This window comes from Lepeophtheirus salmonis, chromosome 3 (genome assembly GCF_016086655.4).
Source record: "Lepeophtheirus salmonis chromosome 3, UVic_Lsal_1.4, whole genome shotgun sequence".
Taxonomy (NCBI): domain Eukaryota; kingdom Metazoa; phylum Arthropoda; class Copepoda; order Siphonostomatoida; family Caligidae; genus Lepeophtheirus; species Lepeophtheirus salmonis.
Window position 1 is genome coordinate 878569 of NC_052133.2, and position 18189 is coordinate 896757.

General features: G+C 30.9%; 1 protein-coding gene across 2 annotated transcripts; it reads right to left on the reverse strand.

Annotated features, from left to right (window-relative positions):
• Window positions 1-12980: 12980 nt before the first annotated feature.
• Window positions 12981-17020, reverse strand: LOC121114503 (atrial natriuretic peptide receptor 2-like). Of its 2 annotated transcripts, XM_040708492.2 has the most exons (4): window positions 16644-17020; window positions 14653-15540; window positions 14200-14585; window positions 12981-13964 (listed from the first exon to the last, which is right to left on the reverse strand). In XM_040708492.2, exons 3-4 carry the CDS (start codon window positions 14569-14571, stop codon window positions 13608-13610), a joined length of 729 nt encoding a protein of 242 aa, XP_040564426.2. In that variant the 5' UTR covers window positions 14572-14585; window positions 14653-15540; window positions 16644-17020; the 3' UTR covers window positions 12981-13607. The 2 variants fall into 2 exon arrangements, with proteins under 2 accessions (XP_040564426.2, XP_071742958.1); XM_071886857.1 differs by lacking the exons at window positions 12981-13964; window positions 14200-14585 and having other exon boundaries at window positions 14786-15540; window positions 16644-17017.
• Window positions 17021-18189: the final 1169 nt, after the last annotated feature.

Consider the following 18189-nt stretch of genomic DNA (forward strand, 5'->3'; position numbering starts at 1 on the left):
TTATTTTGATCAACAGGAAGGTGTCTGTTCGAACCTTATCATTTTTACAGGGTGAACACGTGTTTTTTTTTGGGTTTTTTTTTTACAGTTTACTCAATTAGTGAGGCTCTCTCGGAAGATCTGCAGTCTGAAACGTGGAGATCTGTCCATTCCAGTCAAAATGGAAAATGACAAACCCGACATTTTCTGGGGGTTTGTTGGAATCAGAGTCTTTTACATATCTTACCATACAATTAGCTATTGGTAACCCTGACTGTATTCACCTGTTGTTTCCCTCCCTTGAGTTTCTTTCCAATGTTATTATAACAATCAGCAACAACCTTCATTTCTCCCTCAACTTTTTTTATAAAATACAGGAAAACAACGATGGGGAATAATTGTAAACCTAAGTAAAACGTTGATAAATGAGAAATCATCGGAATACAAAATATAATTTGCTACGTTTTTACTTTTTATCTATTACATTTACCCAAACAAATGTGCCCAATGACGTTACTATAAAGAGAAAGAGAGAAATAATTGCTGGGTACGATTTTCTTGTTGCCTATCCTTGTTCGAATAACATTGGTTTTTCTATTCTTATTCATTCGAAATATAGAGCTCAAAACATATAGGCCTGTGTCATCATTATTTTGTGTTTGATTATAGAGCTAGTTCCACTTATTAAAAGAGTCATCGATTATTGAGAGAGGCCTTAATCCTCACAGCTTCCCTTTAGGTGTATAATGCAATATGTGACGTTGATGAAGCCGCTGTAGTAGACACAAAGACAACTTGATTGGCTCCTCATTCTATGGGATCAACGACTGCAATCATTGGACAACCCCTCCTCCCCCCTCCCCATTACATATGGGTACAACAGAGTATGTAGAGATAGCTGGATAGATAGAGATGGAATCTTACATATCATTATTCACTTTCCATTTAACAATACATTTATACAATGAGCGTTATTTTAGCTTCCCCCCCACCTTTATGAATGAATGACTCAAAACATAAATGTTTTATATTAAAGATTATATGGAATAAATATTTATTGCACTCAAATAAAAGAGTACGTCTTAATTGATTTTTTTCAATTATAAGCAATGCATTCGAGATATTCTGAAATAAGTGTACATACTTGGAAGGCTCGGATAATATCCGTAACCATGAACTAGTGCTTGGACCTTCAGTAAAAAATACGCGTATATTATCGACAGTAACGGGTAATATACGGCTAATTACTCATCGGCGAGTAAAATTATAAAAAAGTATTCGGTTAACCGTTTTACCTGGGTATTAGTAATACTCATAGCTATATCACTATTGACGGGTAGTTTCGAATTTATCCCTTTTTATATGAGTACTTATGTTAATTACAAGAGGGATGACTAAGGAAAAGAAAGAGTTCTTAGTTTCTTGTGACGTCATCATCTGTCTTGAAAACTCTAGAGTAGGGAATGATTTCAATTAAGTCTTGTGTAGTTATAAATTGTTTACTTACCGAGCTCTCATTCATCACCAACATAGCGGTATAGTCACCAAACCTTTCACTATTATTGTTTTTCAAAAAGGGATGAGCTAATGCCTTCTCTTTGTTGAAGATCAAGATCTGTGATCAGCACTCATCAGGAATTGAGTTGCACTTGTGCATTATTCTGTACTTCTGAAGGTTTTCGTAAATAAGGCTATATAGCCAAAATTAATCGAAGAAATTAAAATACCCGGGTTCAACCTGAGTTCATAGTTTAATTACCTGTGTCTACTCAGTTCCAAAAATAACACCAAAACCCTATCCTTAATCAGGGTGGTTTTTTTTGGTTCTTGGAATTTTTTTTGAAAAAAAAATTAAATCTTTTGGATTGTTTTTTGGTATTTACAGTTATTCACAGAAAATTAATTTTTTTGGAAAAAAAATTGAGAAAATAAATATTTTGGATAAAATTTTCCAAAAATGAAGTATCAAATATTAAATTTCTAAAAAAAATTCTAAAATACACCGTTATTCAGAAAAAATTCAAATATTCAATTTTTCTAGTAAAAAGTCAAAGTTCTTTAATTTTTTTTAGGGGAGGGGGCTACATCCCCTCCAGCCCACCCCTTGTGTACACCCCTGCTATTAACTACATACATATTTCCAAAAGACATTCAATTCCCTCTATTCCTCACTCTTTCGAAGTCCGTTGACGTCATCTTATTTATAAAATATGTGACGATATATGTATGTAATAGGATGATGAGAAAAAGTAAGTGACCATTAGAATCCAAGGAGTGTCCTTACCAAGTATTAAAGAAACAGCTTGTTAACAAGGAACGTAAATAAAACAATTTACTCACTTTTCTTTCTCTTTTTTTTTTTTTTTTTTTTACATGTTCCAGGAGGTCTCTTGGGACTCATTACTAAGTGGAAAAGTCAAGGGAATTCAAGTTTGACAGGGTACATGACATTCAATACTCTGTGTACTGTCCCTATTTTCTTACCCCGTTTTTTAACCCTTCTTTTTTATTGGGATGCTACAAAAGATTTTTCTTGGTTTTACTTACTCTTCATCAGAAGGAACTTTTCAAAGCTTATACATATTTTTTCTGTCAGAGCATTATTTAAAAAAGAAATAGAATGATTTTCTCAAAATTCAGTCTCGATTACATTTGTATTTTTTAACTAGTGGTCTTTCATATCTACCAATAAACTTTTTGGATTCGTTCTTTGGAAGGGCTGCACATTCTACATTAAGTGCCATCAATTCATCGTCTCAATGAAATAATTAGAGTTTTTCAATTATGTTTCAAAAGACCATTTTGATATACAATTGTTAGGTTTCATATATTAAATGAAGATTCTGAACTATTGCTGACCTTCTTGAGTATCACCACTAATCCAAGAAATTTGAATATAATACGTGTATTACATTTACTCCATTTTAATTAGGAATTGGTAATCTGAAGAATGAAATTTCTTTTCCTTAGTAATTGTCATTATTATTTAATTCCTATGTATTGAACTTCATTTCCTAAATAGATTCAATTATATTCAAAACTTGTTTTGAAAATTTGTGTGTCAAACTGCTCAAAATCGAGGATACTACAAAAGCCATACATCGTTCTTTGATTACAAAGTATATTGATATTCTCTAACAGCTACATAGACAATAACAAATATATATATATAATCATTCCTGAACCCTTTCTTCCCTTGTAAAATACATAATAATATCTACAATGTACATGGAAATCCACTTTATATAGTTTGAAATCTCTTTGGTTATTTTCCGGCCATTTTAAGAAGGAATACATAATATTAACGAATTTTGTTCAAGTATATTAGGGTGGGTTGTTTTGAAAGGAGTTTTATTTATATAGATCGATGGTGTGGACTTCAAAGGGTCCCCCATACATATTATACACTTTTAAAATAGATATTTTTTCAAATGATTTTTTTTAGGTTGATATTAACACCATTCAATCTATCGTAAAGACAGGATCACCACTCTACATATTATTGTTAGGATTAACTATTTATTAGGTATTGATGATGATTAATACTCATAATGAAAGTGTCTTTGTTTCGCTCTTGATGCATACATATTTAAATACAACCTATAATTTGTTTCCCCATAAGAAAAAAACTTAAACCATTTGATTATTCTAGGTTAAAAATAACAGCTAAGTTTTTGGCCAGGAATAAAATGTTTCAGATTATACTAGGTAACACCCCCAAAAATTATCAACCCCGTTGCATAATTACTTATATAAATAGGTTTATTATATATATATATATACTAGCAGAGGGTGCCCGGGTTGCAGTGTTGAATGGAGGTGAATAGAAACAAAGAACGAAGGTAGAATAAAATAGATAAAGAGAGAAGTATGTAGACAGATACAGGTAGAATAAGAGAAGGAGAGAGCTAAAGGAAGAAAGAAAAAGAGGTCTTATTTTCGTTAAAAACAGACTCCTAATGACCTCAGAGGCCCAAAAAATATTGAAGGAATATGTTGGGTTATTTTATACGTCTTCTTGTTCAATTTCAGGCTGATCTGTTCGACCATTTTGAATTTCATGTGTGATAATACAAAAAAAGACTTATTAATAAATATAAGAAAAAATTGAGGGGGAAGAGGGGTGTTCAAAAACTTTCAGGGGGGTTCAAGGCCCCCTAAAAAGGGGTTAGCAACGCCATTACTTGCTAAGAATGCGGAAAATATTTAAAAAGATCCACAAAATATGTGTAAACAAAGTTTCAACTGAATTGTTCTGAAATTTGGTAATGAATAGTTTTTCTATGTACACATTGTAAATTTCTCATGGGGGCATCATAGATATCCAAAATTCGGATTTTCGACCCATTCTAATGTATATTGTATAAGTATGTTGTAATATGCATAATATTACCCCATTTTATTCAAAATAAGGATAAAAAAAATCATTTCACGCCATTGCTTTTTAAGAGTTCTCAAGAGAGAGACTTATTTTGCATGTCATTTCTTTCTAAAAATTAACTTTTTCCTTCTTTCTTGTTTGTATCCTAAAAGCAATATTATAGTGCATTAAATACATACATACTTTGACTCCTTTTCCCTGTTGTATTTTGCATATTATAATATATTTATACATACACAAGCTGGAATGAGATTACGTATACATATATACACATAATAATTATGTTCAACATAGATGGGTCCAGGGGAACAACATACATAAAGACATCTATGGAAACTATGTACATACACCCCTTCTTCAATTAAGAAAGTTTGTTGTATTTCAATAATAATATGAAGTTTGATAAAAGAAGAATTGTATGTACTAGTGATGTCACGGATTGCTGGTCCGTACTGGTTTTGGAAAAACACATGTAATTCGCCAGCTGTTTATAAGATATATGTTAATAGATTGAACCACCCCTGAACCTTTAAGTTTTTACTGACGAAACAAACACTTGTGCAGAGCTGATCCTTACTTATTCGGTCTAATCTTAGGACCGGTCCTTTGTACTCAACTGTTGGGACTTGTAATTTTCCCTAAAAACGCCAGTAACGCCCTTTGGCTTTTTGAAGATTTTTGCCACTTTTCTTTTGATTTCAGGTTATTTCTATAACATGTACGTACGTACGTTAGGGTGAGTTTGTTGCCCTACAAATTCTTCAATTTTAACGGATAGCAAAATTCAAAATGTAAAGAATTTGTTACAAGTGAATTTAAAATCTGTATTAAAAAAGTACAAAACACAGACTCTGAAGAGAAAATGAACATATTCAAATATGCAATTTTTATATATATATATATTTTTTTTTTCATCTGTTCATAAATTAATTGCCTTTCTCCCAAGTAAATGGTTAATATTAATGTATTTGAATGAAATTGCACATATATTTTCATTAACCCCATACACAACACAGTAGTGGCAAAAGAGTTTACACTGTTTTGGACTAAGTGCGGGCTTCAGCCTCACCCCAATGTACGTACCTATGTATGTATTTATTTTTGATTAAGATTCTAATTCAATTTATGTTATACAATATATGTACATTGTTTGGGAGTTTTGATTTTATTCAATAAATTCAATTTTTATATTCAATTCATAAGAATATGTATTTATTTTATGGACGATTCGGCTACTCTCATTGGATCATTGTATTTCTTTTTCTGCTCATTCACTTGAAAAACTAATATTAAAATCTATTTATGTATGATTCTCAATTTTTAACAAGGTACATTAAGTTTACGACATGATTTATTAATAATGGAAGTCTTCAATATGAATGATGTTTATTCTCTACTGTGAGTTGTTCGTGTCCTTGACTAAAAGTTGTACACCTTCATAAGGCTAAGGCGTTACGCATCTGTAAAGATAACGTTTAAATTATGTTTAGATATGTATTAAATATTACCTTTAACGTGTGCGATACTTTCTTTATTTGCATCCTGTACAGGGTTTTTTTTTATTTGCAAAAAATGTCATCCTTTATTATTTCATAAATGAAGAGAGAACATCTAAGTATCAAGTGATTACGAGTGCGGAGAGTAACACTGTGGATCTGATGGGGAGCTATAAGTGTATGTTGCTGTTGGACTCAGAGTGGAATTGAGTATCGACATCCGAGTAATTTCTGTTTATAAACTTGCTGGTTACGGAGTGAAATTTATGATTTTTTCCTTGACCTCACGCTTACCTGGGTCAGATCCAATAAAACGTCATGACAGCTGGGCTGGCAAATTCTCAAATTTTTTCTTCAAATTTTCAGGATAACCAATTTTAATTTCGCCGCCTTTTTTAGCTGTAACCTCCCCACCCCCCTCCAAAAAAAAAGAATTTTTGCTTGTATTGAAAAATTTAATATTGTCATTTTTTTCCAAATAGCTATATTTTTTGAATTTTTTTTATCATAAATTTAATTTTTTTGTCAACAGCTATGTATTTATACATTTTTTCACCCAAAAATTCAATATTTGAAATTTTTCCAAAAAATTTAATTTTTTAAGAATAGCTTTGAATTTTTGATTTAATTTTTGAAATAGCTATGGATTTAAAAAAAATTTCCAATTGTATTTTTGAAATATATTTGGAAAAAAATTTAATATTAGAATTTTTTTTTAATTTAATGATAGAGTAATAACTTATTTAATATAAAAAACTTAATTTTTTAGAATAACTATGGATTTTTGAAATTTTTGCCCAAAAAAGTTAATTTTTCAAAAAAAAAAAAAACAATTCTAGATATGCTTTATTTTTACAATATTCCAAGCCAATATTTTTATTAACAGCAAAGATTAGTGCGTTCAAAGTCTAGCAAATTCGAGTCTTGGATCAAATTAAAAATTCTTTCTTTCAACTTCAGATCCTTATAAATCCGTATTTTTCAAGGAAAAATACTTTAATATTATTAAATAAGAATTTGCTGGTTGATCAAATCAATTAATCTTGTTTGTGATTTTGATTATTATTTTATGTTTATGCATTTCAAGAGTGACGTCACTTTTTAATGAACAATTTAGCAATGTATTCTTGTACTGCATTATTACAAATTATACGTCATTAAAAAAGAACACACATAGAGCTATTGTGATTTTTGTAATGACTTGTATTGATCTTTATGTTGAAACACCAGATCTTTACTTTAAAAGTACGCGGACACACTGCAAAGGATGTAAATAGAGAAAATGCCCATTTAAAGAGGATGGTGGGTCATTTTGATTCTTAATCAAAAATTTGGGATGTTCGGGGGGGGAGGCGGGATTAGAAATTGAAGTTGTTTATTTGGCAATTTGGTAAATACCGGGTGTATAACATGATATAGGAAACAGCGAACAAATGCATGTCCCTTTCTAATTATCCTGAATTAAAAAGTTGTAGAAAGCATCAGTTTTGCACCAAAACATAATACAGATATTTGGTGCCTTATACGGACATGGTTAATGGCCGTTTTAAAAGTCCTAAATGAACCACAGGCCCACAGATTGTAAAAGGCATCTATGTAGCAGCATAGCATGATATAGTTTACTGCCGCTCAATGTTAATATGTTAACATAACATTATAAATGTATTTTATAACCCCCAAGGCTGCATACTGTGAAAGACAACGGCAAGGTCGCAAAATCATGATAAAGACAATTACCGCCATATATATGCCCGTTTATGGTTTTTTCTAAACAAACTTAATTAACCTTAGGCCTACGGATTCTAAAGGACATTTGCGGGGACCATAAACATGATTTATATATATATCTACCTCCGTTTGCAGACCCGGTAATGGTCCATTCTAAATATCCTAAATGAACCACAGGGCCATGAAAATTTCATGTGTAGATTAAGGTTTCGAAAATTTAAAATACGCAATTCAGTTGTTTTTTTGGAATGCTTTAAAACTAAAAATTGATTTTACGGCAGGTATACTTATCTTATTATGGTGCCACACGGTTGAGTTAACAACCCGTGTATTTTCTATGTTGAATATTTTGGAAATTATCAAATAGTGCGGGCAATTTAAATAATGCCTGGACAATTTGCGAAATGTCCGCTATTTTGGTCAATATGAAAAATGCCTAATTTTCATTTTTACACAATTAGAAAGTTATTTTGTAACAAAATACCTTTCTAACAAAAGGCTCATATTAATTTATTTTCTTAAAAAAATCCTGCTAATTTCATATTTAAAAAAAGTCATAAAAAATATATTCGAGAGGGGTTTGCAGGGTTTTTGGACGTTTGGTGATTATGGCTTTATGTAGGTTCTAACATAAAACAAAGAAGGTAAAAATGTTACTAAGAACCACTGTTCCAATATGAATTAATATAATTTTGTATTATCATTAATATTATTTTTTTTTTTTGTTAAGGACGATTATTTGTAGATCCTTAGACATTTAGATACCTTTAAAGTCTAATCATTCTCCAGCACAATAGTACAAACTGTTAAATGTACATTTAATTTGTTTGCAAGCTGTCGATTTTTCGGCCTTGTAATTATTTGTGATTTTAACGTTTATTGGTTGAACTCAACATAATTAAATTGTTAAACTGTGAAGTACCATTATATCAAGAACAGGCCAACTTGCTAGGAAGAATGGCAACATTAAATAAATACTACTATACAATTTCAGGTCTTTTGATCCCATTTTGAAACCCAATAGGCGTCAGTGATTGATTATTTTCCTTATTCTTAACAAAAAAAAAAGAGTTTTAAGGCTATAAACCTGGGTTGTTTACTATAGGCCCCAGTAATAGTGTGTATGCTGATACATCATGAAAACGCTCCATTAGTGTTTCGAATGTTTATTTATTGAATTTGAATCAAATTTTGCCAAGCTATGAACAATTATTTATTAGTATTGTGGCATTTTCTTCTCTTTTTGGAAGAAAGGTTGGGAGATTGATAAATGCAAAGGCTTTCCAAAGGTATTATTACATTGATTTGTCAGAAGCAAATTCTATTAAACTTGTTCCTTTTTAACACGGATTATATAAATACAGGACACGTATAATCCAAAGTATTACAGTATGTGAAATTGATAAAGAAAAGTATTAGTAGTAGATAGGGGTTCCTAATTTTGACATGTAAGAACAGATCAATATGGATGCCTAATCCTTCGCTCCATGTAATGTACATACTTGATAGTTATATGCTTACTTATTTAATGATATGTTTTTTTAACGTCTTTGTTCCTTCATTTTTTTTCTTTAATGCCTCAAACTAAGTGCAAAACACGTTCCTGGTTCTTCAATTCGGCTTTATCTTATATTTCCTTTTTCTTAGGGAATTAACTTTGTACATATATACAGTTTATAATATGTACTAATGCTGGATTCGAGTCAAAAGAATTTGAATTCACGTGGAGTCGAGTTCGTTTTAGGATAATAACACCAATTTTCAAGTTCGAGTTATTGAGAAATTATGTAATATATCCAAAAAAAAAAGGTATAACATTTTATGGTACTGCAAATTTTAAATTGAATTTTATTTGAATAGTCTATTTCACAGTTATTGTGACTAATTTATCACTCAAATCTACTGATTGAAGCTAAACACCCAGATACGTCCTAAGGATTATATATATATTAATTAATTACTTTTTTTTTTTTTTTGTGGGGGTGCAAAATTTTTGTAATTAATAAAAAATACAAAAATCATTTTTTTAAATACACAGCTGTTTACAAAATAAAATTCAAATATTAAATTATTTGAATTTTTTTAAAGAAATTCCAAGCTATACACAAAAAATTCCAAACATTAATTTTTTTGGAAAAAACTCAAAAATCCACATCTATTAAAAAAAATTTGGAGGCAAAAAAATTTTTAAAACTAAATTTCAAAGATTAATTTTTTGAAAAAAAAAATATTAATCCACATCAATTCACCAAAAATTCCAAACTTAAATTTCAAATATTAAATTATTTGGAAAAAAAATATAAAATTGACCTCTGCGCACAAAAAATTTCTAAAGTCCATAGTTATTTTCAATAAATTAATTGTTTTGGAAAAAAATTTCAAAAATTCAGATTAATTTCCAACAAATTAAATTTTTTGGAATTATTTTTTTTTAATATTAAATTTTTATTTAAAAACAGACTTTTTTAAATTGGGGGATCTCCCTGTGGGCGCCTTTGACACCAGTGGCGTTTTTAGCCCTTTTTGGGGGGGTTGAAGTCCCTTCCTCCCATTTTTATTTATATATATATAAATACTTTGTACAAGTTGCAATGTCTGTAAGAGTTACAACTTGTATAAACACATTGTACAAGTTGCAATTTTCCGTCCTAAAATATATTATTTAATTACAACATGTGTTATTCTAATTACCAATTATATATTTATACTATCATTTCATTTTGAGATATTAAAAGTACAAGATTATTGTGTAATTATAAATAATATAACTGTGGGCATTTGAACTTTATAATGTGCTAAAGATTAATGATATTCTAGTAATTTGTATTAAAATAGTCAAAAATACATCATTGATATGTTTATTATTTATGGACTAGTCAATTATTGTATTAACTTCATCCCAAGTACTGAAAATACTTCATTTAAAATTATTCACCTCATTTTTTGGTTTCAACTCATACAAATTGCATGTAATCATATATAAAAGTTTAATTAATTATATTGGATATTCATAGAGTTGTATTATTCTTAAAGTATATTACTACCTTAATCATCGTTGATGAGCAAGGACCGAACAAATATTGACAGATGAAACACTAGTACTAGCTAGACTAAAAGAAATGGTCGCATTCACGTTAAGAATAGTTGATGAGTCAAGGAGTATCTCCGGCATTTCCGTCATTAATTCTATATATAAATTCTCCGAAAATGAATATTGAATATTATTGCGTTAATAACTGTGTTTATTATCCTTATTCTACCTCCACTATCTACCAACATAATATGTATATCAGGGTTTTTGACCATAGTTATTGTTTTGTTTTTAGTATGTAACATGAATATTGTAATCTATGAAAAGTATATTGTGTTGCTTTAATGGCCTTATTTGGTAAAACAATGTATATGTTTATTGCTCTATTCTCATAAAACAAGGCTTGACCATTTATTACTCTAGTATTTTATATATACTGTAGGGTTTTCTTCCCGGGATCCCGGGATATCATACGGGAAATCCCCTATTTAATTATTTCATAATATATACTTCACTAAATCATTATAACTATATATGCAGTCCTACCTGACTTTTATAGCGCGGGTGTTTATTACTTTCTATTACAGTTTTTATTGTGGATCGGATTGGTTTTCAGAATTTGAAGAATTATAGACTTGGAAAAAACAATCGCTCACTATTAGTGGGCTTGATAAAAATGAGAATAGACAATATTTCATAGAATATACTTCAATTTCATAATATTCTTTATTTACTAACGGAATCCCTTATTTCCCGGGATCCTGCAAAACAACAATTTCCCGGGAAATAAGGAACCCTAATAACCATATAGCTAATCCATATAAGATCTCTTGAAATACGTAAAATTGGATTCTAATTGAGTTGTAGGAATTACTTTTATGGTCTTTTTTTTGTCGTAAGAGCGGCATTTTAGGGGCGTGCAATAATAGGTAGTGATGAAAATTGTGTGTATTTTAGGCATATTAAAAAAAGACACCGAAAATCAACATGTTAACCCCGACAATTCAAAGAATGTTTTGGAGAAAAGCATCCTAGATGTCATGACGTTTTATTAGATCAGCTACTATCAACTGTGAGAAGAGAGGAAGGTGAGAAATAAATGAATAATGACATTGGCAAGAATTACACCACTGTCGATCTTCAATTCTACTTTGAGTCCAACAACATAACTTTGCAAAAGATCTTACTCTCCGTCTTTTATGACCACACACAAATGTTCAATTATGTTTTGAATATAATATAAACTCAGGATTTGAATAATAATGATAACAGTTGATGACTAGGAAATTCATTCTTCCGAATACCGTTTCAAAAACGGCAAGGTTAAAAAATAAAGACGATTTACATCCCTAAATATACATATAATTTGAATTTAGCCCAATCAATTCCCTTCCTTTTCTCCTATATCAAATTCTCACATTAACGTCATTTCTTGCTCACAACAATAAGAGTCCATTCAACAATAAGAAAAATAAGAGGAAGGAAACTCTATAGCCATTATTTTGTTCATACCTTTATACAATAGGAGCTCCTATCCACCCCACCCCTCTACCCCTCTTCTCTCCTCATTTCTCGTCACTCTACCAGACATCTCATGATGTATTGTTACAATAATGTATCAATACATGAAAATAATGTTATATATATATTTGGTTCTCTTGCAAAAATGGAGAGAGGGACTTCAAATACTACATTTATACAATAATATAAATATTATTTATATTACATATTTAAAGTCATATTGTTAGAAACTGAAGGAAGTAAGCTCAATAATTCAAAGTCTTCTTCTTCATAATAAATACTTAGTATTACACATTGAAAAGAAAAGTTGTTAAAGGAAATCCTTGGAATGTCATTGTTAGAAATCCTTGTCACAACAATCCTATTATGAAAATAATAATAAAAAATATAATATAAAAAACGAAACGACGTTGTTTTTCAGTTTGTTTCTCTTGTTCAAATCTATGTAGCATAATAATAGAATGTGGATTAAGTCACTTCGTTTTGCAAGTTTTTGACCACATTAAGTACTATGTAGGTCTGTATCGTTAAAGAAAGAAAAATACGTCGTTCTTTTCCAAGAAAAGAAAAGAAATATTGCTTCCATCATTTCCCATAAATATATTGTTGTTGTTGTTTTTTTCATCTCCTTACAAGTGCTCTTGCTATTTCATCTTTTGAATGGATTTTGTTTGATGTCATGATTAAGCTTGGAATTTATGGTAGTCGTAGTCAAGACATTAGTACTCTATACATACAATAAACCCTCAAAAATGTGTCTGTATCATTAGAGAGAGTCCGTTGACAAAACTTGGCCGTTTAAATATTTATATACCTTTCAAAAAAATCGACTCCAACGAAATAATTTCATTTCTCTCGTTACTATATTTATCCATCTAAATATCATTTATAATTAGTGATGGGAGGGTTAATTGGAATCGGCTGCTTTTTTTTCACGAATCATCATTGGGAAACTAAATGTTTAATTTGGGAATCCGACTGGTATTAATTACTTTCTTAAGTTATGAAAAAAATAGGCTCCCCCCTCTACAAATTAAGGAATTTTTGCTTTTTACTAAAAAATTTAATAATTTGAAATTTTATTTAAAAAAATGTAATACTCTAAATTTAATTTTCTTTAAATAACTTTATATTTTTGATTTTTTTTTTTGCAAAAAATTTATTATTTTAATTTTTTTCCAAAAAGCTTAAATTCTTTGGATTTTGATAAAAAATTTCAAAAAACAAGCCCCCTTTCCCCAATATAATCTTGTGAACATCCCTGGTAGAAAAAAGGTATCTTTTAACTATTGTTTAAAATATTAAAGAATCGGCATCGGGAATTTTTACTAGAATTGTATAGGGATCGTCATGGAGATTTTTTGGATTAGTCCCATCACTATTTATAATATATGAAATATTTGCAAACACAAAAATCAAACATATGTATATTTTTAGTATTGTACATTGTAATTATAATTATAACTCAGTATTAACGATAGTTGGAGCTTTTTCCATCCGATATATACGAACTATTTGTTTCTACTTTTCTTCCAAGAAGCCAATATGTATGAACGGATCCAAAACCTTTAATATGAATGGGGCTTCCTCGACTAGAGATTGTAAAGGTTCCATCTTTTTCCAGGAGACTTTTTGTACTATCGGATATTTGAATTTTCATGGGTTTACTCAATGCCTCCAATTGCCCAGCTATATCTACAGTTGAGCCAAAAATGGAATAGTGAGGGATTTTTGAACCGACTACACCTCCAACACAATCTCCCGAATGAATCCCAACACGAATACGAAGGCGGTAGCCGGGTTTGTGCTGCACCTCGAAAGTCACGACCTAATATTATATATTTTTTTAAATAGAGAGAATTGAACTGATTTTACAAGCATAATGATAGGGGCGTCAGCAGGTTATATATTTGGGAGGATGGAGGTACTTGGTTTTTGATTTTGATTTTTTTTTAGATTGAATATAAAATAAAACATAAAGGAAAATTCCTAAATTTGCTTGGGCCCTACATCCCCTCCAGCCATACTCATACAGACGCCCCTGAAAGAGTATATATATGTACTTTAGCTATGATGTCCAATGACATTTTGGCTATTTCAGGAGCATGGTTTTCATTTTCAATGGGAATTCCTGAGGCGACCATGTATGCATCCCCTATGGTTTCAACTTTATATACATCGTAGTTCTCTAATCGGCTGTCAAAGAGATTATAAAGCGAATTGAGGAACTGAATTATTTGCTGAGCCGTGCTTTCGGATGCGAGTTTCGTGAAACCAACAATGTCACACAGGAATATAGTGACAGAACTAAATGCTACTGGTCTTGGGATTAGTCCTCGTTTCATTTCTCGAATGATGGGAAGAGGAAGAAGTTCCGTTAGAAGCTTTTCATTTCTTCTTTTTTTCTTGGCGAAAAATAGAGACTTTTTCATCATAGAGAGTCGAGTACCTATGGAAATATTATTTACGCGCATTATACAAACAGAAGAATATATAAAACGAATGGAAAGTTTTACCTGAACATGGATGCAGATGCCTGGAGTGTTATGTAAACCACAATGGGAATAAAAATCGAAAGTAAAATGATGAGAACGAGAGGTATGATCTTCCTGCTATTGTATTTTTGAAATTCTTTCTCTACAAACTTACCAATGGATTTTGCCAATTTCTCAATGATGAGTCGAGTATTCCTTTGATATTTGATTTGATGGCTAAAATAGTTTACAATATAAGATATGTCACCTATTTCAGATGCATTTTTTTCCAAAATCCCATGGTAGATATCCTCGAGTGTTTTGCTTCGAATGTTGTTTTCATACTCTTTTCGTAGACTCGGAATAAAATTAAAAGTTTGATTCAAGTATTCATTTCTGAGCATTTCATTTTTAATTAGACTATGATAATGAACCCTGTCAAGATTTCCCGTTGTGAAATAGCGGAGACCATAGACCCCCCGTTTTTGAAGCATACTCAAGCGAACGTAGAATATTTTTGAAGCTTATTATGTAGCGATAGAAATCGCTAACATCTGAGTCGTGGATGGAATAGGATATATAGGTGAGAAGAAAGGAAGTTATTTGGTTGTACCAATCAATGACTTCAAAGATGGTGGCTTCTCCTCCTCGAATTTTGGTTCGAAAAATTGAATGTTGTATTTGAAACTTGAGCTTTGTGTCAAAATAATTGACCCACTCAATTTGTGGCCAGTTTTTTATGTTTTGAAGGATTGTATCCGTTTTGTCGAAGGTCGTAACGAGAGAAAACTCTGAAATGTTTATGGTAGTGTAGTTTTGAAGATACTCAAAGTTCTTCACTTCAGTTTCCGTAAATATGTTCAATGCCACAGCTGCTCTTTCCTCTTGAAGTCTTTGGACAAGACTGGATAAATCCAGGGCTTGATTTACCTAATTGAATTTCAACTTCTTATAGTAAATAGTCCTTATGTGAGAGTATACAAATAAAATATAAATCACCATCCCATTAATTCTTTTATTTTCTCTCAATTTCTAAGTATTTTGAAGCCTCGTTTCAAATTTGCCCCCCCCCCCCTGTTCAAGTTAGTGATATTAAACAGACCTTAAAAATCGACGATCCTTCTGTAATTTATTTATGAAGTTAATATCAATAAGGAAACCCACTTCAACTTCCAGAAGACTAAATTACTCTCGCGTATCTAAGAGTACTTTTCAGGAATCCCAATCTATGTTCAACAGGATGAATCATTCGCCCAGACTGACAAATTATCGTATTCCAGCATTCTTGGCTTCCTTCTTGACCCCATTGTAACCTCTTGGACTTTACTATGTAGAATATCGTAGAGAAGAAGGTTAGTGCTGTTCATAGACACAGCAAGGATCACCTTATGGCAGCTTCAGATGCTGCTTGGGATTATATTCTACAAAAAACTACAGGACTATTGAGTAAATTCTTAATAATTTTAATCCTATCCTATAGAAAATAAATCTTTGTAATTCCTATTTCAGAACCAGTATGAGTACTTTATAAAAATATAAAAAGGTGGTACTCTAAAAAAATAAAAAACTGAAAATTTTAATGGTGATCCTGACAATTTGAAGACATTTTTTGGAAGAAATCAGGTTAGCTATGAAAACTTTTCCTTCGATTAGCTACGATCAGATAGAAGATGAATGAAATAAACACAAATCTCACTCCGTATCTAAGAAGGACACATGTAGGTAGGAGTTACCCCGATATCGTAGCTTAATTCTACTCTGAGTCTAACAAGGATTTACAATTATAACTCTGCATCAAATCCTGCGTGTGAATCTTCCTCATTAGCGCACTTGTAATACTTTATATTTATAGATTCTCTGGTCAAAGCTTAGGTAACATCTTTAGAAAAAGAAAAAAAAAACTGTTTAGATTGTAACTACAAAAAGTATGGTCCCGTCCAAATTTTTATATTTTAGAGGCTTGTGCATGAGTCAATTTTAATTGATGGTTGGTAATTCAGAGCAACTTTTTATGTATAATTTATTATCTTTACCTGTTGTTCTACGTTTTTAATTTCATTTGCAGAGCTGCTATGAGAGATGTAGTTTGAAGTGTTTTGTCCAAGAAGAATTCCAACAGGGATGAGAGGTAGAATAAGCATATGAATGGAATGAAGTCGTTGGCCATTCTTAGTTCCTAAATTGATTTGATAGAATCCCATTTTCATGGCATGGGAAGAAAAAACCGAGTGGCTGGAGGAAACGTCTGTGTCATCATTGTTTGATCGATTTGTGGATATTTCATCATTTATTTTAGTTTGATGAGAGAAAACGTCGGAGTTGTTACTATTGGAATCTAAATCTGAGAGCTCCACGTCTACCTTTGGCATTGTAATGATCTTTACTCAGAGATTGACTTTAAAAGATTGACAAAATACCCCTTTGTTTGTTTACATTCTTACATGTCTTTTAAATCCTTCTTATCCATAGAGTCCTTCGCTTCTTGTCTTTTAATCTTTAATATCTTTGTACTTATATATTTAGACACACACTAGGGCTTAAAAAGAAAGTTGATTGATTGAAGATTAGGTTTCAGGGAGAAAGAAGAGATGAATTCTCAAACCGATAAGCAATATATTGTTTGGGGTGTTTTATTTTTTATTTTTTTTTGCATGCATAATTTGAATAATGTTGGTTTTGAAGTGGGTGGGCTTTGGAATAAAGGCTTCTTCTACTTATGTACATATTATTTCGTCATGGGAAAGGCTATGGATGGATCCCAGAGAAGCTAATAGTGTTTTATTTTCCTTTTTTCTTCCATCCATGAACATTTTGTCGTCCATATCTATCAAATCATACGGATAACTGACTCTTGATCCATCAGCAGTAGAAGTAGAGGGATGATCATCCACTGGAAATAGAGGCCAGGTGGTGCTGCTTCCAGCTCACTACTAACAAAATTACCTCCACATAAACAATGAAAAGAAGAGAAGGCTGGGGAGAGGAAGGGGGGTTGGCTGAGATGTCTGAAACGAATGGTTTTTTTTATGAGGATGTTTTTTTCTGATATAAAATAAAAATCAAATTATACAAAAAAAAAATCAGATTCGACTCCCTTCGTCCATCCAGAATATATGTAGTAAATAGTAATATTATTCTTGGGTCATAAAGAAATAGAGGATGGGAAATCCTTTTGGATATAGATAAATTGGGGCTAGAAAGGATATAATGTGTATTTTATAATATTATATCAAATAAAAGTCCAATCTTTTATACATATATAAATTTATAAAGAATAATATAATTAATCTGTAAGAATAAGACATCGATATTTTCTACCAAACTTTATAGTGTTTATATGTTTACAAGACATAATTTGTAGAGGCAAATTATATAATAGGATAGCTTGGAGAGGGTATTTAATTGACATGATTGTTTTAGAGGGGTAGGATAGGGCGTTTGAAATATGGTTCTAACAGGATTTCATATTGACTAAATAAATATGTACATTTTAAATATTTGAAATTATGAGTTTTTTAATCCTTAATTTATTCAATTTTTGTTGAATTGACAAACATTTTAAATAAGTACTTAAACTAC

What these genes read in the sequence shown, in the direction of transcription:
- LOC121114503 (XM_071886857.1), bottom strand. Translation starts at nt 16,979, where the DNA reads ATGCCAAAGGTAGACGTGGAGCTCTCAGATTTAGATTCCAATAGTAAC. An exon ending in TTAAAAACGTAGAACAACAG is followed by an intron (nt 15,541 to 16,643) that starts GTAAAGATAATA and finishes AAATTCAATTAG; the next exon opens with GTAAATCAAGCCCTGGATTT.